The 25,738-nt window shown below is 38.9% G+C and overlaps 1 protein-coding gene across 2 annotated transcripts in view; it reads right to left on the bottom strand.

The window, feature by feature from the left end:
- The window catches only part of CTNND2 (catenin delta 2), a gene marked incomplete at its 3' end in the record, with an annotated part of 782,663 nt that overhangs the window by 483,208 nt on the left and 273,717 nt on the right, over positions 1-25,738 (bottom strand). For both annotated transcript variants that reach the window (XM_079800721.1, XM_079800722.1), the window contains exon 3: positions 1,551-1,663. In XM_079800721.1, the coding sequence (XP_079656847.1) occupies positions 1,551-1,663 (113 nt within the window). The remainder of the gene's footprint in view (positions 1-1,550; positions 1,664-25,738) is intronic.

Here is a 25,738-nt window from a genome sequence, read left to right as displayed (position 1 = left end):
ACAGTAATAAAAATCTATACTTATAAATATTTTTCTCACCATCTTACACCAGTCAACCTTCTGAACACAATTTCAAGTGGACACAAATCACTTTTTCTTTTTCTTGTCTATCCTATTTCTGTTAATTTGGGTGTTCAGACAAGTAGGTGATGGCTTTAAGAGACCACAACTTATCTATGTGCGGCTTCTTACTATCGAGGTATTACAGAAGTGAATATGCTTCCACATACTCCAAATACGGCTTTGCAATTGAAAACAGTCTCCATTCAAGTAACCTAGTCTAACAATAAGAGTCGCAGTAACTTCTATTTAAAGTGTACCCACTGCTCCACGAACACAAGAACAATGTTAAAAAGACTAATGGCAGGTGCTTCCAACATGAAACCTTCCAACCACAGATTTACTCTTGCAATGATAAATGCTTTAGAGCAATGGATACAGTGATGTTTTCATTCTTTTGTGGCAGCAGTAGCTAAGAGCTCACCAAACTCAAGCTCTTGCTTCCTGAGTAGAGTGGGTGTCGACCCCAGGACTAAGAATCTCTGCCCCATTCATCTAGGAGAGGCCATGTGACTGGTTCTCACCAATGGGCTGTGGGTGCAGTGACGTGTTTGCCAATGCGGTCATAGCGGTTATCAAGAGTTAGGCCTTTGCTCCTGGCATAGAGGGAAGCAAGGCAGCTCGCTGACCAACATCCCCTGCCTCTATCTGTTGCATGAATGAAAAGCAATCTGCTATTTTGCTAAGTTACTATAATGTTGAAGTTTATTTGCCACAGTAACTATTATTTCCTTAACCAAGACATGTCCCTAAAAAATGTAGTATCAAACACAACATAGAAGAAGATGACAGAAAAGTACAATGCATTTCTGAGAAATGAAAGTTGACTTATGGAACTTTATGTATGTTTATTTCAAGTTCACACACACATACACACACTTTTATTTTTAAATATAAAAACAAGGTCCTAGGTGGAGCATTTATTCTGTGGCCAAATGACTATATTTTGTTTTGTTCTTAGATATTTCATAACCTCAAACCAACCCCCAATTTAATAATCAATCATTCTATCTATGGATTTGAAATATTTTTTACACATGGCACTTGAATGTGTGGTACATACAGGAGGAGCAAGTTTATAATTTAGCATCATATATTAGCAGACGATACAGGTTGCATCGAAATGTTCTCTCTCTCATTTCCAGAACCTGCATCTCTAGATCATTTAGAAAAGAACAACAAACTGGGAGACTATGATAGAATCTCCTGCTTTCAAGCAACTTGCCTGAACTAAAAGCCTTCTTTTGTACAAAATGATGCATCATTTGCATTCAGGGCAGGGATTAATTTTGTTAAAAGAGTTTCAAGTACAAACCAGGCCATTTCAGACTTCTTCTGAACATCTGAAATCAGGTCGGTTACAATTCCTTTCCAACATCGGACTGAATGCTCCGATTCCACGGCCAGGTTTATAAGGAGAAGATAAACCCCGCCATTTACTTTCCCTGGCAACTCGAAGCACAGAACCACGGGGACGGGGTGCCCAGTACCTGATGCTGCTCATGCTGCCCGTCTCCGACCCCAGCTTGCATCGCTCCAGCTGGCTGGCAACGATCTGGCGTTCTGCCTCCAGCTCTCGAGTCAGTCTTTCAAACTGTAATTCCTGAAAGAAAACCACCAAAAAGTTTAATTCTGTCATCTGTATAAAAAGTGGAATTCAGACCCAAATGACAGGGCAGTTGAGGGAAAATACCTGGTTTACCAAGATGTCAAATGTGAGAAGTATAGAATGTTGATGTGGAATCAAAGAAGGATTTGCAGTTCAGACAAACCCAAGTTTATATCAGAGTCCTGGGACCCGTTAGCTGCAGGATCTTGAATAAGTTATGTAATCTAAATATCAATTGTATCATCTGTAACATGGGTTTGGGTGAGGACTAAATGAGAAAAATTAGTCTATGCTATGTTTGGCAGATGACAAGCAACCCCAGATACCAAAAGAGGAACATTTAATTTTTCTATCATCTTGAGTATAGTGTTTATTCCTTACTGCAGTGGTTCTCAACCTTTCTAATGCCGCACCCCATTAATACAGTTCCTCATGTTGTGGTGACCCCCAACCATAAAATTATTTTTGTTGCTACTTCATAACTGTAATTTTGCTACTGTTAATGAATCGTAATGTAAATATCTGTGTTTTCCGATGGTCTTAGGCTCTACATCAGCGGTTCTCAACCTGTGGATCCCACAGGTTGAGAACCACTAGCAGGGTCACCTAAGACCATTGGAAAACACAGATATTTACATTACGATTCATAACAGTAGCAAAATTACAGTTACAAAGTAGCAACGAAAATAATTTTATGGTTGGGGGTCACCACAACATGAGGAACTGTGTTATAGGGTCGTGGCATTAGAAAGGTTGAGAACCACTGCCTTACTGACTTTTTAGCTGCCTCAATATACTAATTTGATTCTCATATTACTAACCTATTATAGACTGAAGAAAAGAAATGCTTAAACCTACACTTCTTTATGGTTTAAATTTAAGCATAATGGCAATGATACTGATTATATACAGACTAGTTACTAAGGAAATAACTTTTGACATTTTGCTATATTATTTTTTAAAATAGCCAATTAAACCAATGAAGAATGGTTCTACAGAGCTGCCCAAAGTCCACTGTTAAAGGATTAACTTGAATGAAAAATGATTCAGTGAGTATATCAAGAATCTTGGCTGTTCCAAATATTGGACTTTGTACCATAGTTTAGTTGTTATATTTTACTTTCCCATACACTTAAGTTTTTAAATAAGTATAATGAAAGCAAATTACATGTTTTAACTAAATAAATGTTTTTACAATGTCTTATTTAACTTCTTTTAACAATAGCTGCACAGTTATATTTAGGTGATTAAGAAAGAAGAATGCTGAAAAATATTGAAATATAGGGCTGAGGTCAGTTTGGGAAAACTAAAACTCCCAACATTGCAAGGATTTGTCTTGCCAGAGAAGATGAGTTATTTCTACTTACTACCCTGGAACATTCTTGGGTGAGACCTTTAAAAAGTGGGATCTACTATGGTGTCCTCTACATGAATTAAAAATATCCTTGCTTTTTTCCATAAGAGCAGAATTTTTTTTGTTGACATTATTTAGGGGATCTAAGTTTGAGACACTACATATGACAGATCAACTTTTCCCGTTGGGGTGCTAAAACTTAGGAGGCATGCTGTTGTTTGAGATCAAACTTTTATTCTTATATATCCAGAAGGACAGCAAAGACTCTTTGTAAAGAGTGACTACCGAGATTTGTGCTGAGCGTATTTGTGCAGCTAAGTTTCTCTTCTTCTCCCTTCAAGTTCTGCTCTTTTTTGTCAGTTTCTTTCCACAAAAATATGAAAGTTCTAGAAGATTCTTCATTCCCAGGCTGTATAATATAGTATCTTAAATTTCTCTGTACAACAGGAAACCAACTCATACCTTTGAATTGATAACACCTTAAAAACACAATACCTGAGGGCTATAGAGAATTCCTTATAGGTAGATGGAAATTCATTATTTGCATAATTTAAAGGGCTTCAATTTGCTGCATGTTTGCGTATGTGACAAACAGTCCAATAGGGTGAGGCAGCTCAGCATTCTGAGTCCTGGGACAGACGCTGTCTTGCCTGTGCTTGCTCCAAGGCTGTGACATCACTGCATGCTTTCTCCACTTCATTCTTATCAATGGGAGGTGATAGGAGACCCTTTTTCATTAGCAAGCTGCCTTTCAAATATAGTCAAAACTTCCAGTGCTCCTCATCACTTTTTATGGATCTGTATTTCCATCTGGCATCATTTTCTTTCTGTTTAAACGACTTCCCTCAATATTTCTTGTATGTGGTTCCATAGGCGATACATTTTTCCAGCTTTACATGGCTCACAGGAGTCTTTATTTCCCCTCATTTTTTAAGACATTTTTGCTCCACTGTCCCCTCATTTGCGTTGTTTCTGACAAAGAAAAAAAAATCTATGGTATTACTTATCTTTGTTTGCTTTTTTATATAATGTCTTTTTTCTCTGACTCCTTTTCAGATTTTCTCTTTTTCACTGGTGCCGAATAACTAGATTTTCGTGTTCCTTGGAGTCGTTTCCTTCATGTTTCTTATGCTTGGGGTTCAATGGGATTTTTCAATGTGTGGATTTATGGTTTCCTTCATATTTTGAAAATTTTCAGCCATTATTTCTTCAAAGACTTCTTTATCTTCCCTCCTGTCTTCGCTTCTTCAGTGAGTACAGTTAAGTGTATACTAGGTCACTGGGAATTGTCCCAAAGCTCAGAAATTCTTTTCCCATATAAAAATTTTTTTCTCCTCCATTTGTGTTTCATTTTCAATAATTTCTATTGGTGTCTTTGAGTTAACCAGTCTTTTCTTGTGCAATGTCAAATCTACCATCAATCCTATTGAGTGTTTTTTTGTTTGTTTTTTTACCTCAGACGAATCAAACATCTCCAGAAGTTTCATTGGGGAAATTTTTATATCTTCCATGGCTCTATTTAACTTTTGAACATATGGAACACATATAAAAACTGTTTAAATGTCCTGATTCTAGCATCTGTGTCAGTTTCAACTGATTGTTTTTTCTCCTTAGTGTGAGCTCCACTTCCACTCCTCTTCACATGTGGTGATCTTTGAACATAAAACATTTGAATGCTACTTTGTTTTGTCCTGGTTGTCTTCATATTCCTACAGTTATCTTAAGATCTGTTCAGGGGCACAGTTATATGAAAGGAATGTGTTACATTTGAGTCTTGTATTGATTTGTTTGGAGCGACAGAACAGGATTTGGTGTAGGGCTAATTACCCTACACTGCCTAGGCAGTCCCTTTGGCGTCCTCTACTCAGCATCACATGAACCAGGGGGTTTCCCAGCTGGACTGGTGGGCGCCGGCACATATCTTAGCCCTGGTGTGAGCAACAGGTGTTATTTCCTCCCATTCTTTCAGATGGTTCTCTCTCGGCCCCTTGGCTTCCTTACACACATGGACTGCACAGTTCTCTACTGAATAGGAGAAGGTGAACCTTTGCAGATCTCAGGGGTTCTCAGTTTGAGTAGCAATATCCTTTCTTCTATTTTCCCCTGCAAATTCGAGCCACCTTTAGCTTCCTGGACTCTCAGTGCTGTCTCCCCATCTCAGCAAATTCTCTGGCTCTGTCTGGGTTACCCCTTCTATACTTTCCAGAAGAAACCTTCCCACGGCAGTAAGCTGGGACAACTGCAGGGCTCACCATTTCTGCTTCGTGTCTCTAAGGAATCACCATCCTTCATTGTCTAAAAGTCAGGGTCTTGAAAACTGTTGTTTCATTTTTCTGGTATGTATGTTTTTGTTGCTGTTGAAAGTATTTCCCAATGCTGTTACTATATCTTTACTGAAAGCTGGATAATTTTTAAAGAACTAACAGGTTGTCCTCTATGCTTGATTTTTAAATAAATATTTTCCATATTATTTAAAAATGAACAAGTAACCAGCTCAGTACCTAAGTTTTTATACTTAAAAAATGTTGTTCACTATTGCAGTATTAAAATTTGAGGCTAACTTTGGGTCGTTTCTTTTATTTGCTGGATGACTTCTTAATTGAATTGACATTTTCTTTATTAAGGGAACTGAATCAATGTGCTGCCTTTTAAAAATGTCCATTCCTTAAATGCTTACTTTGTCATTGCGTGTATGAAACAAGCAAGTAATTAAGTGAATTATCCCTCTGTGCTTTGCTAAGGAGTACACAGTAAATGTCAAGGCCCTTAGGTGCAAGTACTTTTCTCTTCTTCATCCGAAATACTACATTTTATTAATATAATAACACAATACCTAACAAAATAGGAGGCTAACATGTTTATTGACTATTGAGTGTTTAATTACTAGGACAGTATACATGGCAGGAATTATATATATATTACATATATATATATATATATATATATATATATACATACATACATATATAAACTTATATGTGTGTGTGTGTGTGTGTATATATACACACATATATAAACTTATCAAATTGTACACATTTAATATATGCAGCTTTTCAGGTATACTTAAATAAAATTGCTTTAAAACTACTCCAAAATATGATTCAGAAACTGTCCAGAGAAATTGGGAATTCATGGGAATGAAAAACAGTGGGTGGATTAGAGAGGAAGAGAGGACAGCCTGCAGTAAAGGAAGTTTAAAGGAAACACAAAGTAGTGTTAGACCTAAATCTCCCCATTATGTAGAAATTGTCTTGTTTTAGAGATCATAAAAATTTATAAAAGTAGCAAATGTATGACGCCAAAGTTCATTAAAATTTATGAGGAGCCAGATTTAAATGATCGTCTCTCTTAGAATAGCACATTGAGTCACATAATACATTAGGATTACAAGAAAAAAATTATACAGTTGTCTAACTTTGCCCTAAATAGACTAAATGAATCATTAATTTGGCTTAATTAAATGGTGTTTATTAAATATTTTAAATGGATAAAAGCATGTAAATCTCTTACAGAGGCTTAGCTAATTCAGTATGAAAATGAAATCAGAAAACACATACTCCTGGTTTCATTAATTCTTTCAATAAATACTTAATTTAACATTGTGGGATAACATCAGTTAGGATCATACAAGCTAGACTTGAGAAAATATAAAACCTCAGACTAAAGAGTGAATTAAGTAAATATTGCCATGACTGCCCTAATATGAGAAGGTGGGAAAGAGACTAGACAGGAGTGGATAATGGAGAAGATGGATGAGATGCTAGACATTGGAAGTCACATGATTCCACAGTTGTGGCTCTGACTGCTAGAATCCAATGAGGATCTGGTTGCTAGAATCCAATGTGGATCTGGCTGCTAGAATCCAATGATAGGATTCAAACTGCTCATGCCAGCTAGACGAAGTGGGAAAGTGGACCCATAGCATATCCCGAGACTGTGTGGACTCTGCATGCTCATGCATCCATCATCTTTGTCAAACTCTCCTCCCATATGAAAAAAAAGGGGGATATTAATGACCAGCATCCACTCAGACACAAGATAGTGGTCCTGTGCAAAGGATAAGGCACAAGGACAAAAGCAGAAGGGGGCATGGGACTTCCTAGGTCTAACCACTGTAGTGAAGGTTCCAGGCTTCTCCTGGATATTCCTCCTGCTGAGTTAAGTTACATGAGAAAGGGAATTCTATCAATGAGCAATAGAAGGACCACCATTCTAATGATTTCTCAGGTGTGTACAATACTATTATTTGTGATCCAATGATAATCAGTTTATACCTTTATCCTTGTACTTTAGGTGTTTTATCGTGACTTTCTGTTCAAGCATTTGTAGTCCTCCTAGATCATAAATTTATTAAGGAGGGGATTAGGCCCAACATCATCATTTTATCTGAAAGCAAAGTGCCTGATATGTAACTGGGCTAGGTAAGTGATTATTTATGAATGAAGGAACCATGGTCCTGGTGTTGCAGCTTCTTGGAATGGAATGGCCAAGTGGTTGGTTATACAATAATTTTTTTTCAAATAAAGTATTTCAAGACTCCAATTGCATGAGAGAATACTTCTCAAGAATTTAAGAAAATCACTAGTTCTATGAAAAGTCTTCATCATCATGTTATTCTCTCAATTCATCACTCTAATCAATTGTAAGAATAAAAGTGTGTGAAAGAACTGTTAAAGATTTTTCTGGTGGTGTCTTTTTTGTTGGAATTTCCTCTTCTTTGCTTTTTTTCTTTTGAGTCAGTGAATACTTGATCACATATATACATATAAAATATATAATTATAAATACCTATATAAAATTATATATATCACAGTCACTCATATTTTCACACTATATATTTTATTGATTTTATAGAGAGAATAAGGGATAGGAATAGAGAGGTAGAAACATCAATGATGAGAGAAAATCATTTACTCTAGGAGTAGGCACACGCATTACTGGGGATCGAGTCCATAACCAGGGCATGTTCCCTGAATGGAATCAAACCAGTGACCTCTTGGTTCCTGGGTTATCGCTCAACCACTGAGCCACACCAACCAGGCTGTAATTATTTTTAAATCTCAATGTACATACATAAATTAAAATGGGCCAAATATGAATCAAGTTTATTTGAAAAACAGTAGCAATCCCTACTTTCTTCAGAGGCAAGTGCTTTCAACTCCACTTTCTAACTTTTATTTCCATATCTCAATTAACTTTCTAATATTATTATTCCTTAAATTTTTAGTTATAGGCCTCATCAATGGAATTCTCACAATGGAAGATGAGAATTTAGCTCTATTTCCCCATCTGTCATCATGCCTACACACATTTCTCATTTCCCCACAGGTTCCCCATAGAGCTAACCTGCAATTTTAGGTAGAACAATATCATGATGGAAATGCTTTATTACATGATTTCTTTAACATCAATACACAATATTTTGTTTTCCCTATGTGAGCAGCTTGCCTTTTTTGTTACTATTGTCCATTTGTTCCACTGTTTATGTACTTATGATGAATCCAACCACAAAATGTCTTCAATTTGTATATGTCGATTCCACCCACTGAGGAAATCTCTTCTGGTGCCTTCCAATTCGCTCTAATTTGGCCTCTCCTCACAGCTGTCACCAGGGGACCTCCCTTCACCTCCAGGCTGGGGATTTCCTTTGTCCTTCTTCTGTGGTTTCCTTCTTTCCTGGACCTGTTGTCTTCATTTTCCTGTATCCCTTTCTTTTTTTAGTGAGACTAAGTGGGAGGCAGTTTTTTGAGACTTTATGTCTGTTTTTATTCTACTCTCATGTAATTCTATGGCTGGGTACAGAAATAGATGATTCTAAGTTTTACAGATTATTTCCTCAGTGTTTTGAGATACCCCTTCATTATCCTCTGAGTTCCAGTGTCACTGTTGAGAAATGCAAAACATTCTGAGCTCCTATTATTTTTGTATGACTTTACTTCCTCCTATAAAACCTGTGTCTTCTATTGGTCCCCACTGTTCTAAAATTTAATTGTGATGTGTCTTGATATCAATCTATTTTTAATCATCTTCTGGACATTTTAGAAAGTTATGCTGTTCTATCCTAGTCCATTCTATTGAAATGAAAATTTATGCTTTTCTTCCCTTTGTTTTAAATATCTTTCTATTGTTTTTTTTCTTTAACTCATCATTCAGATATTAAAATCTGCACCAGTTCTCTAAGATTCTTCTTTTAATATTTTTTCTCTTCTAGTTTTCAATCTCTTTACCTTTTGCTTTACTTTCTGGAAAGTTTCCTCTGTTTAATCATTTAGGTCACTAACAAGTGGTTCATTGCTGTTGTTAAACTTATAAAAAATATATTATTGATTTCAGAGAGGAAGGGAGAGGGAAAGACAGATAGAAACATCAATGATGAAAGATAATCACTGATTGGCTGCCTCCTGCACACCCCACACTGGGGATCAAGCACACAACCTGGGCATGTGACCTGACTGGGAATCAAACTGTGACCTCCTGGTTCATAGGCCAATGCTCAACCACTGTGCAACACCGGCTGGACAATATACTTTTAATTACTAAAAAATGTTTTTTCCTCTGAATAATTATTTTTTCATCCATGATTCCTTTTATAGATGTGAAGCCATCTCTTTTCTCTCTCAATGATGATGCTATTATGTTTCCTTCTCTCAGCATAGTTACTATTTATAATGATTTTGTTTGTTTTAGAATCTATCTCTCATGTAATAGGCATTTTGAGACATCTAAGTTCCATACTTTTATTTGGAGAGGCAGGGTGAGGGTTAGCGAGCTGTCAGACTCTTAGCATTAAGTGGGGATTGCTAGCTATTCTCTTACAGAACCACCAGGTGTGCATGTAAAACTCCCAGAGAAGATTCTCCCAAGCTCCAGGTTTAAGTGTAAACATATGGCTGTCCCTATATTGAAAACTGTGTGGAGTAGAGGCCAGGGGCAGGGAGGGGCTCAAAATTTAATAAGTAAAATTTCACTTCTCCCACTCTCAACTTGCAACGCACCGCTTTAAACACTCTTTTCAGTGATCCTGGAGTTGAGACTAATTTTATCCCATCCAGTGAATAAAACTCTGGTCTTTGCAAGTGTGGAGAACAGTCAACCAGCTGTGCATGATGGGGTTGGGCACTTGGCAGTCAAACTGATTATAAACAGATTTTCAGCTAATCTCCTGCTTCTAGCTATACTTCCTGGCTTACATACCCACTCCCACAAACCTTGGAAGATGTTCCTTATAAATTGGCCTATATGTTTATTTCTACTGTGTGGAACTCCATAAGTTATTTACCATGTTATATTCCACTAGAGGCCCAGTGCACAAAATTCGTGCACTAGTAGGGTCCCTAGTAGCTGGTGGCAGCCAACCAGGGCCTCCCTCCCTTCCCCTGGCCAGCCCCGTCCCCTGGTCAAACTCCCGATTGAGTGGATAATTTGCATAATATGCTTTTAGTATATATGATATTTTATCAGTTCTAAGATTGATCTGTTCTAAGATTTTATTTTTTCTATTTAACATCACAGGGTTTACTATCTCTTCAATTGTGATGACTTATCCTATATAACAAAGAGATAATATGCTAATTAGACCAAACAGCAGAATGACCGTCCAGATGACCTTCCAGATGAAGCTGGGGTTGCTAGATCCAAGCCCCTTGCACGAATTTCATGCATCGGGTCTCTAGTATTTTACAATGTGTCTAGAGGCCCAATGCACGGATTCATGCACCATTAAGGTCCCTCAGCCTGGCCTGCACCCTCTCACAATCCAGGACCCCTCAGGGGATGTCAGACTGCCGGTTTCAATGATGAGAGAGAATAACTGATTGGCTGCCTCCTGCACACCCCACTGGAAGTCCAACATTCCCCAAGGGATGTAGTCATGCACTAAGTGGCAGGCAGCTAGGGAAGAGCGCAAACCTGGGCTGGACACCGCTCTGTTCATCCCTGCCCCGCTGCGCCTACTGCCGCAGCCACTGCCACCCAGTGAAATACAGTTCATTATTCATCCACTTTCTAGGTTTATGGGGGTTTCCCTTTTAAAAAGTCTCATTACCACATTGCCATTTCCGAGAGAGAGTACGAGTTAATCTAAGAGTCCTATTACCTTCTTTATTTGTAGGTCAGGTCATTTTCAAAAGGAACTTGGAATTCTCAGAGAAAGGCGTGCATACCTGATTAGGAGTGAACCTACAATGCCCTTGGCCTTTGTACCATCTGCCGACTGCCCTAAACTAGAATACTCTAAGTTACACAGGTTGGTCCTCCTACTTTCCCTCCAAGCAAAACCATATCCCACATCAGGTTCTAAGACCTTGTTCTTAGAAGCACCAATAGCAACACAATCATGCCAGTTCTATGTAAAATGAGAGAATGGAGGCCCATTTCTGCTATTACTCTTCAGGCTCTAGGAGTCAATGATTGTAGGGACTCTGACTCCATGACTGTGCTTCCAATACTGGAGCTAAATGACTGTGCAAGTGTTCTGATATATTTTATTTCAAAGCGAACTATGGTAGGTATCATTGCTTAAATGTGGTCCTCAGATATTCTTCTACCTGGGAGAGGATCAGAGTCTAGGGCTGTGGTTCTCTGTCCTCTGGCTCGTGGCTCTGCAGAGAAGATGAAAGACCAGTGTAGATGGGCTTTGTTCCTGGTATCTCTCATGCCTGTATTCATCAAGGCTTTGATCCTGGGTGGCCTTTTTTCCTCCACAATACTTTTCATTTCCATTTAACATGAATGAGTTGACTTCATAACCACAAACTCCTGGCAATGCTAATTTCATACCACTGAGACATGCTGTGAAGCCAAATGTGAAGGGAAGGTGACACAAATGACGGGGTAATAATAGGAACCCTACAGCAAAGTGTCCAACAAATCTGGAAAGAACAAGCCATGATGTCAAGATGGAACGGAACAAATCAGTGTCAGCTGTACAACAACGGAGACCTCGTTGCAGAGTCAAAAACAGAGGCAAAGAGCTGTCTACAAAAGTTCACAAAACTGACAGAGAAATGTTTTAAACAACCGCAATGTCATCCTGGGTCACCTAGCAAGACAGAAGATGACAGGAATCAGCGCCCTGAAGTGGAATCATAGGCCCCTTTCCAGAACAGTTTCAATAAAATGAAAATATAACAAAACACATCTTTCTGACCCAATCCTTTAAGCTGGGTCTGCTTTGTTCTGCCACTTTATCTTGCCAAGTGCCTTGTTACCCAAATAAAACATGTTTACAATAGTTTATTTAATTAATCTAAATAAAATAAAGACTCGATGAAATAAAGTAGGCAGCATTCCTGGTAGCTTGAGATGATGTAAAAACTCATAAATAATTTAGTGATGCTATTATATGAGTGACTCTCAACTATGTCATGATAATCTTACAAACTCATTTTAATGCCTGAACTACAAAATTAAATTTCATAGGTAATGGGGACCTGATATGTACACTTTTTGAAACATTTCTGCTTGTAATTTTATGCCTACACCTGCTTGGGAATGACTATTTATGACAATAGTAAATTAATATTTTAAGTATTTACTTGGCATGTATCATATACTCTTCTTAGTGTTTTAACTTATTCATTCCTCTCACTGACCTAATAAGGTAGGCGTTTTATTGTCTGAGATATATCAAATATGAAGAGTTTAAGTACCTTCACCAAAAGACTAGCTGCGACTAGAACTAGGATGTCTAACTCAAACTAACTCTTCAGAACCCCATTGACTCAAAACTCTAGGACTATTTACTCTTACTGTTTTAAGAGAGGCTACACAACCTGTAAATTTACAGTCAAAATAATAACACAAATGTTCTTAATGAGGAATGAGTACAGCTTACCATTTCACACACTCTTATTTTAGTTTTCCTTGCCTTCCTATAAATAAAATATTGGAATTATTATATCCAACCATATGAATAATTATACTCAAGAAATCCACATTAAAAAAAAACACAACTCAATTGTAAAGGTGACATTTTCCTATACATTCATGCTATATCCTTTGCACGGCAGAATAATCAATTTTCCTATGATGGACCATCTTCCTAACATAAAATTTTCTAATCTATTTTACTGGCAGCTCTTTAAGTGCTGAGCATCTATCAGTATTTCAGGATAAGGAGACGTCTCAAATCTCTTCAGGGGGCCTCTAAATTCTCAACAGACCCTTGGAAATAAAAATTATTCCCCAACAGAATGGTGACATTTCTGCATAATTTCTGCTCTTCAGCACTACAATACCAAATTTATCTGGTACATAAATGAGTACCACCTTCTCACTAACAGAAACTATAAATGGGGATTGAGCCACCCATGCTTACTTGTCTGGCAGCAAACCACAAGTCACAATTATTTTTATGTTTGATTCCAAGGCAAGGACAATGCTACCTTTTTCATCCACATCTGTAGTGCCCACCACACAGTAGGTGCCAAATAAACAGTTAGGGAATGAATGAATAAAATAACAGTAGGGCAACAGATATGTGTGAAACATTCTACAAGGTATTGAATGACAGGTAGAAAAGACATGGTACAAAATTATTTCAGGCATGAATCTTGTGATGGTTATTTTTGTTGTAGTTGTTAATCCTCACCAGAGGATATTTTTCCATTGATTTTTAGAAAGAGTGGAAGGAAGGGGGAGAGACAGAGAAACACTAATGTGAGAGAGACACCTTGATTAGTTGCCTCCCACACTCCCCCGACCAGGGCTGAGGATGGAGCCTGCAACCAAGAATCAAACCCTGAACCCTTCAATCCTTGGGTCAAGGCTCTCTCCACTGAGCCAAACCAGCTAGGGCCTAATGGTCAATTTTATGTGTCAACTTGACTGAGCTAAGAGATGCTCAGATAGCTGATAAAACATTATTTCTCAGTGTGCCTATGAGAATGTTTCAGGAAGAGATGAACATTTGAATCAGTAGACTGAGTGAAGATCACCCTCAGCAATGCTGGTGGGCATCATCCAATTCCTTAAAGGTCTGGATAGAGGAAAAGGCAGAGGAAAGGCAATTGCTCTCTCTGCTTGAGCCCAGACATCCATCTTCTCCTGCCTCCAGGCATCAGCACTCATGGTTCTCTGTGCCTTCGAAATTGGCTCTCCTGGTTCTCAGGTCTTTGTGTTTGGCCTGGAACTACACCAACAGCTTTTCTGGGCCCCTAGTTTACAGAGGGCAGATTGTGGAACTCTCCATAATTGCCTGATCCAATCTTTCATAATAAATCTTTTTCTCTGTATCTCTATATATCCTATCAATTGTTTTTCTCTGGAGAACCCTGGCTAATACAGACCACGCTGGTAGTATTTAAGTGTAGTAAATAAGTGGAACTCTGTGCACCATTAACTAGAATACAAAGTAAAATGCTAAACTGTGATGAGAGACATAAATGGATTTAAAAGATGACAACAAGTTAGGGATGCTGGAAGGGGGTGGGGAGAAGGGAGAAATCAGGCACATGCAGAAGGAAGCATCTGAGATGTACAATGAGAGTTTCTCTCTGACCATGTGAAAGGGTGGAGGAAAAGATGGGAGAAAAAGCATGAGTGAAAGCACTGAATTAGGCAAAGGCAGAATGTTTGCATGTGTTGCTTCACATAGTAATTAGAGTTCAGTTTGATTGGAGTGTAGAGCCCGATTGAATATTAGACAAAGTAGATTGAAAGTTTTGAGTTAAAAGGTAACTATTCATCAATGAACTGATTTCCTCAGTCATTGAATGTGATGCACCATCTCATCTATTTCTGTACTCCAAGTAAGAAAACCTTTGAAAATTTATTGAAGTCATTTGTTTTATTGACAAGAAAATAGTTAATAAAACTTAAATGGTTTCTTTTCTATTGATTTTTAGACAGAGAGGAATGAGGGAGAGAGAGAGAAACATGGATGTGAGAGCAAAACATCAATCAGCTGCCCCCTATACACCATCTACCGGGGGTCAAGCTCATAACCCAGGCATGTGCCCTGACTGGGAATCAAACCAGGAACCTTTTGGTGCATAGAATGACACCCAACCGAGTCACACTGGCCAGTCACACTTTACTGTGTTGTGTTTTTTTTTTTTTTTTTACATGTGAAGGTCAACAGTGTTAACATGGACCTTGCACTACATTACAAGAATATAGTCCTCAAGGATATTTGTTCGCCTATCCCTCACTGTCCTTGTCAACTGCAGAGCTTTTCATAATTAGGTGGACAGAGTGAAGTCTCCTGGCACTGTGGACACAGACAGCTATCAGCCCCTACAGCCCAAGAAACAGTCTCCTTTCTCTTCTGCTTCATTTATATTGTTGACATTTCTTTCCTGTGATTTTTTGTGTGTGTATCTTTCAGAGCCCCCTTTCCTCGTTGCCTCCAGAGTGTTTTTTAATTGCTACTGTCACATCTACTGTTCAGGGAATCTATGGGGCTGACATCAAGTAAGAGGGAGTTGTTATTATAACTGTACCCTAATATAAGAATAGAATGGTTTTCCTACTTGTATGATAACAGCTGTATTGTTCATCTATTTTATCTTCAAATGACCCAGTGGAAGATTAAGAAATACAATCCATTTGTGGAAAGAGGAGGAAACCGGAAATTAGAGGGGTTAAGTGAATAATTCAAGATTACTGAGCTGGTGGCACAGTACAGACAATACCACAGTGACAGCCATCCCAGTGACCTTTCTTATTCTTGATACGATATATGAATGCACACACTTACGACAACTCCTTTGTTTCATCTGTGAAATATATTTCCCCATTGCTTATGTAGTAACATATTAAAAACATTATTATATCCACTTGTGTAAATCAAAATGGGATGACAGAATTTGATTCCACTTTTCATTTCTTATAACATTACACATTCCATTAAAAAAATACCCTCTTCACTAGAGTAGCTTCATGAAACAGTTCAGTGTGATCCGTTCTCAGATCAACTTCAAAACACTGAATTTAAACCGATCTCCACGCTGTGAAGGTTTTAGTTTTCTTTCCCTTTATTTTTATTTTTCCCTTTTGAAATCTCTCTGCTGGGAATGAATTACATACAGCCTAACAAGGCATACATCCATATTTGCATCCTACAAACACACAAGAACTTGCTGAAATGTAGCACTGATGAATATGCCGCTGTTGAATGAGTTTCTGTATGTCGAAACAAAATGAACTGTGACCAACAAATCGCTTCTATCGTCACCATCCTTCTACATCTCCCCAATACATAGAAGTGCCTTAACGGATGTGCATTATCAAAGTTTGCAGGCTTATTTTCACTCATAAAGAATAGTGTACCAGATGTTCCTGGTACACTGAATTTGTCACACTGTAGACAAGCTAACATCATTATGTGAGACCACAGGGGAAAAAATAAAAGACTCACATTTAATCCAGATTAACTACCAGGAGACCCATCAAGGCAGTTGGGCTAGCTCATGATACAGCAGCTTCTAGCAAATTAGCAGCCCATAACAACTTAGTTATAATGAGCTCCAAGATCTTACACCATAAGCTCGACTCCATTAAAGTGAATTCTAGTACATGAATTCATGTGCAGAGTATAACCTTAACATCTGTCTGTGCTCAGCCAATATTTTGTTTATGCCTTCTTAGGAACAACCAAAGGATCCTCCTGTCCCCTGAAAGGAGGGACAGTCATTTCCATCACCTATAGTTTCACCTGCTAGAGAAGGCAGGCAGAGCTCCCTGGCTGCAGAACTGGGGAGCAGGCTGCTTGGGGTTCCAGTAGCTGTTTTGTACATACTAGGCCAGTTTTCCCCCAAACAATCTCCCTTTGCTATACAAGTGGGAAAATCAATAATCTAATCAGAAATTAAGTAGTCGACAAGACATGCATATCTAATAAATATTGTAGAACTTGAATTCAGTTAAGCCAAATGACTTAAATTGTATCCTACTAAATAAACTCAGCATGGAGAACCTTTCTCTTTTGATAAACTTAGGCCACCCCCCCCCCCAAAAAAAAGAAAGCAATGTCCTCCTTCTCTTCTTGTTGTGGATACCCACAGAGATTCTGAAAATAATACTATTAATAATCACTATTTAGTAATAGTTATTTATATTTTATATATCAGGAAACAATGGAATAAATTACCCATGGATAACTGGTTGCTAAGTTAGAGGAACAGGCATTCAATATGTAATTTAAGGTATTCCCACAGACTTTTAGGTTATGATGGAATAAATATCTATGTGAATAATTTAACTTTCCCATTCTTGTTCTACCTTAAACAATAGGTATACATGAATCATTTGGGCAGTGCTTTCAAAATTGAAACCCCTCCTCTTATCTCCAGAAATCTTAGCATGCAAGAAAGTGGGTGCTGTCAGTATCATGGTGGTTTTTTTTAGATTTTTACACATCCAAACTGCACCTTGTTCTCATCAATCTATATATATAATTGACTTCAGAGAGAGGAAGGGAAAGAGGGATAGAAACATCAATGATGAGAGTAAACCATTGATTGGTTGCCTCCTGCAAGCCCTACACTGGGGATCAAGTCAGCAACCTGGGCATGTGCCCTGATCAGGAATTGAACCATGACCTGGTTCATAGGTTGACACTCAACCACTGAGCCATGCTGGCCAGGCAACCACATGTTCTTTTCTGTGATTTCAACAGGAGCAGTTCAGAGGTCTCAGCATTGTTTTTAGGGGTCTCCTCATTCCGGCCACACCTCTGCATTACCTCTAGTTTGTTGATGCCCCCTGAATCTTAGTTCAAAATACCCAACATTTCATACATTATTCCAAACTCAGTCTGAAAAGTGTCAAGTACTTAAGCATGACTTGTAGCATTGAAACTGCATGTTGCATTGAAACATCAATGTAACCTAGGATTGGATTAGATTTCTTAACCTTGCCCAACAGTTATCTTATATGAAACTTGAATTCAAGTAAACCTCTAGCACCTTCTTCCCAAATTGCTGCCAAACCATACATCCACACATGATATACTTCTGCAATTGATATATTTGAAAGTATAGACAAGGCTGGACATAGATATCAAATTTTAACTTTTTGTTTGTAACCTCATGTGTTTTGTTTTGTTTTTTTCAGAATTTTAGGTTTTTCTTGGAACACAAATCTTTATCACACACATGTAATTTTCTTAGTTTTGGGTAATCTGAAAATTCTATAAGACTGCTTCAAAGACATTGGCCAAATTCTTTGGTTATATTTTTTAAATATGTTTTTATTTATCTTAGAGAGAGAGGAAGGGAGAGAGAGAAAGACACATCCATGTGAGAAAGAAACATCACTTGGCTCTACCTCCTGCACGTCCCTTATTGGGGATTGAGCCTGAAACCTGGGCATGTGCCCTGATAGAGAATCAAACCAGTAACCTTTTGGTGCATGGGACAATGCTCAAACAACTGAGCTACACTGGCCAGGGCTGATTATAGTTTTGTTTTGTTTTATTGTTTAAAGCATTACATGTAGTAGTACATATATCTCCGTTTTTTCGCCATTGACCTTCCCCCAGCCTCCCCTGCCCCCTGTTGCATGCCCTCATCCCACACCACCAGTGTCTTGTGTCCATTTGTTGTGCTTATATGCATGCATACAAGTCCTTTGGTTGATCTCTTTCCCCCTCTCCCCAACACTCCCCTGCTTTCCTGCTGTAAATTGACAATCTGTTCGGTGCTTTACTGCCTCTGTATCTATCTTTTTGTTTATCAGGTTCTAATGTTCTTTATTTTCCATAAATGAGTGAGATCATGTGGTATTTTTCTTTCATTGCCTGGCTTATTTCACTTAACATAATGCTCTCCAGGTCCATCCATGCTGCTGCAAATGGTGAGAATTCCTTCTTTTTTTATAGCAGTGTAGTATTCCATTGTATAGATGTACCATAGTTTTCTAATCCACTCATCTGCTGATGAGCATTTGGGCTGTTTCCAAATCTTAGCTATGGTGAATTGTGCTGCTATGAACATAGGGGTGCATATATCCTTTCTGATTGGTGTTTCTAGTTTCTTGGGATATATTCCTAGAAGTGGGATTACTGGGTCAAATGGGAGTTCCATTTTTAGTTTTTTGAGGAATCTCCATACTGTTCTCCACAGTGGCTGCACCAGTCTGCATTCCCACCAGCAGTGTAGGAGGGTTCCTTTTTCTCTGCATCCTCGCCAGCACTTGTCATTTGTTGATTTGTTGATGATAGCCACTCTGACAGGTGTGAGGTGGTACTGCATTGTCATTTTGATTTGCATCTCTTGGATAATTAGTGACTTTGAGCATGTTTTCATATGTCTCTTGGCCTTCCTTCTGTTTTCTTTCAAAAAGATTCTATTTAGGTCTGTTGCCCATTTTTTTATTGGATCATTTATCTCACATAGTCATATCAATTGATGCAGAAAAAGCATTTGACAAAATCCAACACCCTTTCTTGATAAAAACTCTCAACAAAGTGGGAATAGAAGGACCATACCTCAACATAATAAAAGCCATATATGATAAACCCACAGCTAACATCATACTCAATGGGCAAAAACTAAAATAATTTCCCCTAAGAACAGGAACAAGACAGGGATACCCACTCTCACCACTCCCGTTCGACACAGTACTGTAAGTATTAGCCATTGATATCAGACAAGAAGAAGAAATAAAAGGCATCCAAATTGGAAAAGAATAAGTAAAGCTGTCCTTATTTTCAGATGACATGATATGTACATAAAAAACCTGAAAGACTCCATCAAAAAACTATTAGACTTAATAAATAAATTCGGCAATGTAGGAGGATACAAAATTAACGCCAAGAAATCTATGGCATTTCTATACACCAATAGTGAACTTACAGAAAGAGAGACTAAAATAGCAATCCCATTTACCATCGCACCAAAAAAATTAAAATACCTAGGAATAAACTTAACTAAGGGGGTAAAAGACCTATACGCGGAAAACTACAGGACACTGAAAAAAGAGATAGAGCAAGACATAAACAGATGGAAGAACATACCATGTTCATGGATTGGTAGAATCAACATCATTAAAATGTCCATACTACCCAAAGCAATCTATAGATTCAATGCACTCCCCATTAAAATACCAATGGCATATTTCACAGACCTAGAAAGAACTCTCCAAAAATTCATCTGGAATAAAAAAAGACCCCGAGCCGAAACCGGTTTGGCTCAGTGGATAGAGCGTTGGTCTGCGGACTGGAAGGTCCCAGGTTCGATTCCGGTCGAGGGCATGTACATTGGTTGCGGGCACATCCCCGGTAGGGGGCGTGCAGGAGGCAGCTGGTTGATGTTTCTCTCTCATCGATGTTTCTACCTCTCTATCCCTCTCCCTTCCTCTCTGTGAAAAATCAATAAAATATATAAAAAAAAAAAAGACCCCGAATAGCCACAGCAATCCTGAGAAAGAAGAACAAAGTAGATGGGATCTCAATACCAGATTTCAAGCTGTATTACAAAGCCACTGTTCTCAAAACAGCCTGGTACTGGCACAAGAACAGACATATAGACCAATGGAATAGAATAGAGAATCCAGATATCGACCCAAACCACTATGCTAAATTAATATTTGACAAAGGATGCATGAACATACAATGGAATCAAGACAGTTTCTTCAATAAATGGTGTTGGTAAAATTGGACAGATACATGCAAAAAAATGAAACTAGACCACCAACTTACACCATACACAAAAATAAACTCAAAATGGATAAAGGACTTAAACATAAGACAGGAAACCATAAAAATACTAGAAGAATCCACAGGCAGCAAAATCTCAAACATATGCCGAAGCAATTTCTTCACTGATACCGCTCCTAGGGCAATGAAAACTAAAGAGAAAATAAACAAATGAGACTACATCAAAATAAAAAGCTTTTGTACAGCAAAAGAAACCATCAACAAAACAACAAGAAAGCCCACTGTAGGGAAAGACATATTTGCAAATGTTATCACTGATAAAGGTTTAATCTCCAACATCTACAGGGAACTTATACAACTTAATAAAAGGATGATTATAGTTTTAAGTAGAAAGTACCTAGCTCAATGCTTTTCCACTACAGAATCACTTTCATGTTTATAATAATCTTAAACAGTGGATCCAAAGAGATGTATCAACACGAGCCTAATACATGTCATCCGCATGCAAAGATCATTTAAGCCTTGGTTTGTCTTCTAGTAACTACATTTGTCTTACTGGCCCCCTTTCTGGGCCAATCAGAATGGAATGCCTGGTACTTATTATGCACTCATTTTACAAACGATGAACAACCATTCACCATGATGTGATCATCTTTATCAGTGACCCCCTAAATCAGGACTGAGAGTCTCACAAAGACAGATAACCGAGCTTAACAAGTGTACCCATTTCTCATATCACAGGTTTTGAATTTGAATTTGTTAACTTCCCAATACTGTGCTGAGCTGTGCAGCTCAATCAGGCCAGCAGTCATTTCTGAAGTGGGGTACATGAAATGATCCACTGGGGTAGGAAAAGTAAAGTTTCACTTATGTTTACACTTACTGTTCTCACTATTAAAATGAGATTTTTATTAGAGTGTCCCCATAAAATGTATATACACTTTAACAGCTGACAGCTCAATTTTGACAATGAAATGTATTTTAAAAAACACTGCCTTTATAATTATTCAAAGTGTGTGTACATATTTTGGGGGGGCACCCTGTATTTTTTAAAATATAAATTTTTTTGGTACAGTGGTATATTTATATCATATACAAATAAATGAGCGGTAATGGATATTCTTACTCAAAAGACTTTTCCTGATTGAGGAGTGACATTAACAAAGGCTGAAGACCCCTGGGTGAGAACCCACACAGGCTGGGCCAGGGACCCAGGTGATAACCCTCCTTAGCCATCCGGCTCTGCTCCAAAGCTAAACAGTGTGCCCCTAACTCGCACCAGGATGCCCTCCAGAAGAAATAACAAAATCCTATTCACTTCATTTGGAAGGGATCACAGTGTTGAAGCCTTTAATTTTGCAGGTCCAGAAACTGAGGTGCAGAGGGATTAAGTGACTAGGCTGAGCTGCCTCAAAGCTCTTCGGGGACATCCGAGGGGAAATACAGCAAAATGAAGTAGAGTTAATACCAGAGCTGGACCTGAATACACTCCATTGCTCTTCCTCCCAATATATTACCCCAATAAGGAAACAAACAAACAAGGAAACAAAAATCTCCAAAGCCAAAAACAATGACAAAGAAAGAAAAGGAGGGAATTAGAAGGCAAGAGTCACCCAACTGCATCTTTTGGAACCGCCCTTACATTGACCAATTTTCTGCTGACAGCCGGAAGCACAGGGGACTAATACCAGCGGTGAACTTTCTGAACATGGACTTCATTCCACAGGGCAGCACCTTCATCTTCTAACGTTAAGCCCCTTTATTAATTCTGCCTTCAAAAATAGTGAACATCCACATTGTTCTAAGGTGAACAGCATGGTACCAAAAAATAAAGGTCTACTGGTACAATACAGGAACGTCCACCCATAATCTTGATCCAGTAAATTGTCATTCTATAGATGAAAGGGCAAGTTACCATACACTGTATAAATGCTATCACTTTGCACGTGAACCACAATAAGAATGTCACTGATCTTATGGAGAGAAAGTCATGCACAACGAGTGTCCACATTTTCTTTAAGTCCTACAATTGGACTGTACTGGGAGCATATAAAACCAAGCCTGTGACCTGCAGGCCCCGATTTTTCCCCACTACACCACTTCATACCTGGATAAATACTGTAAGAATTTTGTCTCCAATAAAAACTCACATGTTCTTAAAGTTTCACCCCAATCTCAATGTTTTTTTTTGCAAACAAGGGTGATAAGAAAGTTGTCTAGCTTACAGAACATTGACAGTGATGAATTTGATGCATGTAGCCTCCATGTGACCATAACACATTCGATCCCTAAATTGTTCTTGTTTGGAGGAATAATAGTCACAATAGTCATTGATTCATCTTCTGCACTGATAGTGCCATGAAGGCAGTGGGTTTAGACCTCTTTATTTCTGGCTTTAGAACAGGGACTGGGTACAAGTTCAGTATATTGTAATGTAGTAATAACTATGTGATGCCATCTAACTTAAAACATCCTTATGAGTTGATTTGGAAATATTAGCATCCATAGGCTTATTGGATAGGATGAACATGATACACAAAGCTGCTCAATAAAACAAGCAACACAATGGCTGCAGATGAAAGCAATGAGGAGAGAATAAAGAAGTGGCCTGAGGAATGGGGAGGACATGGTAAGATCAGGCCATCACCCACATGTTTACCATTCACCTTCTTAACACTAAATGGCTCATCCTTGTATCCAGGCTAACTGTACCTTCCCTCAGACCACATATCTCCCTCTCTCTTTGTCTTATGAGTGCATGCACAAATACAGTATGGAAGAAAGTAGGCCTAGAATAATACAAGATTGAGATCAATTACATGCCAATGGTGATCCCTTTAATCTCTTATCACCTTGAACCTGATACCTGCATGAGTCTCCTATGTGGCAGACAGGACTCTTCTAAACTATCCAGCCGCCAATTCTCTGCAGAGATTTCTCAGATCACCCTTGAACTTGTCCCTCTCCTCCTCCCTCACAGCCAGTTTCTGAATCTGTAAAATCAGATAGCTGGTTTCCAAATGCTCATGGGTCGAGCAATCCTCCAGGGAACCCATTAAAAATGTCGATGTCCAACTCCAGCCTTTGAGACAGTGAGAAGGAAGCTGCATTTCTAACAGCTGCTCAATTAAATCTAATATGGATATTCAGTTGCACCCCATTACCAATCTCTGAGCTCCAGGCCCTGCAGGATTCCAAATAGGAACACACTGATTAGTGGGTCAAACCATTTGGGAGAACAGCCTGGAGTGTCTGGCTAGAGGTGAAGAGTAGAGAAAAACAGAGGGAGAGATGGGGGTGGGGGAGGAGGATGGGGGCGGGAGATATAAAAGGGATATCTGTAAACAGGAAAAAATCTAAGTAAGTTTTCCAAAACTGAAGTGACGTGCTTAAATTCATCAGTGCTTGTGGTTAGAAGGCAGAAGGTGAGTGAGCTTCAGAGTTAAGCACGCGTGGGTCCTAACTCTTGCACTAATTTCTGTAATCTTAGACATACTGCCTAACAAAATAATTACTCAGCTTAATGTTTCTCAGCTATTGTACAGAGATACTATCTAACACATAGGGATTTTGTGAGATGTTGTAAACAAATAATCAGGATGGCACTGGATCTGCCCAATAAGTGTACCAGTTATTATTTCAAAGCAATAACAAAAACAGGGTCAGATTTATAAGTTTTTAAACAAAAAATGCAAAGTTCCTATTTAATTCCATATACCCTACATGAAAAATATATGCCATGTGGCCAATACGTGTGAACTGAATTTGCCAAATATACATTGAGTGGCCAGATTATTATGATCTCTGAATGCATACTAACCTGGCCACTCAGTGTATATCCTATATAATAAAAGGCTAATAAGCAAATTGTCCCCTCGACCAGGAGTTCGACCAGCAGGCAGGCCGGCCAACTGCTCATGTCCCCTCCCCCTGGCCAGGCTGGCCGGATCTCACCCATGCATGAATTCATGCACCGGGCCTCTAATATAGCTTCTAATATATATATATATATATATATATATATATACTAGAGGTCCGATGCACGAAGATTCATGCAAGAATAGGCCTTCTGTCCCCTGGCTGCCAGCACCAGCTTCCCTCCGGCACCCGGGACCTGGACCTTCGCTCTGGCTGGAGCCGCCTTCTGCCTTCACTCTGGCCCTGCCGCCCTCCTGTAGCTCCCTCCACGCCCCCCCTTCATATCAGGTGTCCCGCCCTGCCCTGGCCGCTCCACACCTGCATGCATGTGCTTCCCAGAGGCCCAGAGTGGCCAGGGTGGGATGGAAAGCCTGCATCATTGCTATGGCGATAACGCAAGTGTCCTGGATCAGCCGCCGCCATCTTTGTCATGTCAATTTGCATATTCTCTCCTTATTGGCTGTGGGTGCCACCATCTTTGTCACGGAATGACAGTCAATTTGCATATTCCTGCTTTATTAGATAGGATATGTACACACACACACACACACACACACACACACACACACACACACAAGTGGCCAGATTATTGTGCGTTCAGAGATCATAATAATCTGGCCACTCAGTGTATGCTGGTATGTGCCAGGGTCTGCAAACTAGTGTCAGGTCAGCTTCCTGTGCTGAAATCGAACTAGGAGCAGCAAAAAGTGCCTGCAATTACGCAGCACAGTCCCACAGCTGAGTCAGAGGTTCCCGCTATAAGGCTTTTTCATCTTTACTTCTGTGTTTATAGTTCCTAATTTCTGGCAGAAGTGCTCCATGAATAACGTGCGTGCAGGTGATCCCCAACTTCGGCCCTAAATTTAATTACCTTTACCATTACAATGCTGAGTATAGGATCTCTCACATAAACGCTCTTAACGCTAATGCAAATGATCAGAAATTGGTTCAGAAGGGCATAAGGGCTTGAAATGAGCGAAAGCAGTTGAAATTCGTGAAGAAGGGACATGCGATTGATGTGGAGGCTACACAATATATGATTGTATTCAGAGTTCCTCTCTGAGGAGTGTGTACTCAAATGTTATGCTGTAAGTGAAATGGCAGTTGAGGCTTATGGGATGCAGAAAGGCTCTAAAATCTCTTCGCTTCATACTGAACAGACAGTTCGCCAACAGCGAACATTAGCTTTTCTTCT

Source organism: Cnephaeus nilssonii, assembly GCF_951640355.1.
Source record: "Cnephaeus nilssonii genome assembly, chromosome: 2".
Lineage (NCBI taxonomy): Eukaryota > Metazoa > Chordata > Mammalia > Chiroptera > Vespertilionidae > Cnephaeus > Cnephaeus nilssonii.
The sequence above is the reverse complement of the archived record's forward strand: the minus strand, read 5'-3'. Positions and strand labels throughout refer to the sequence as shown.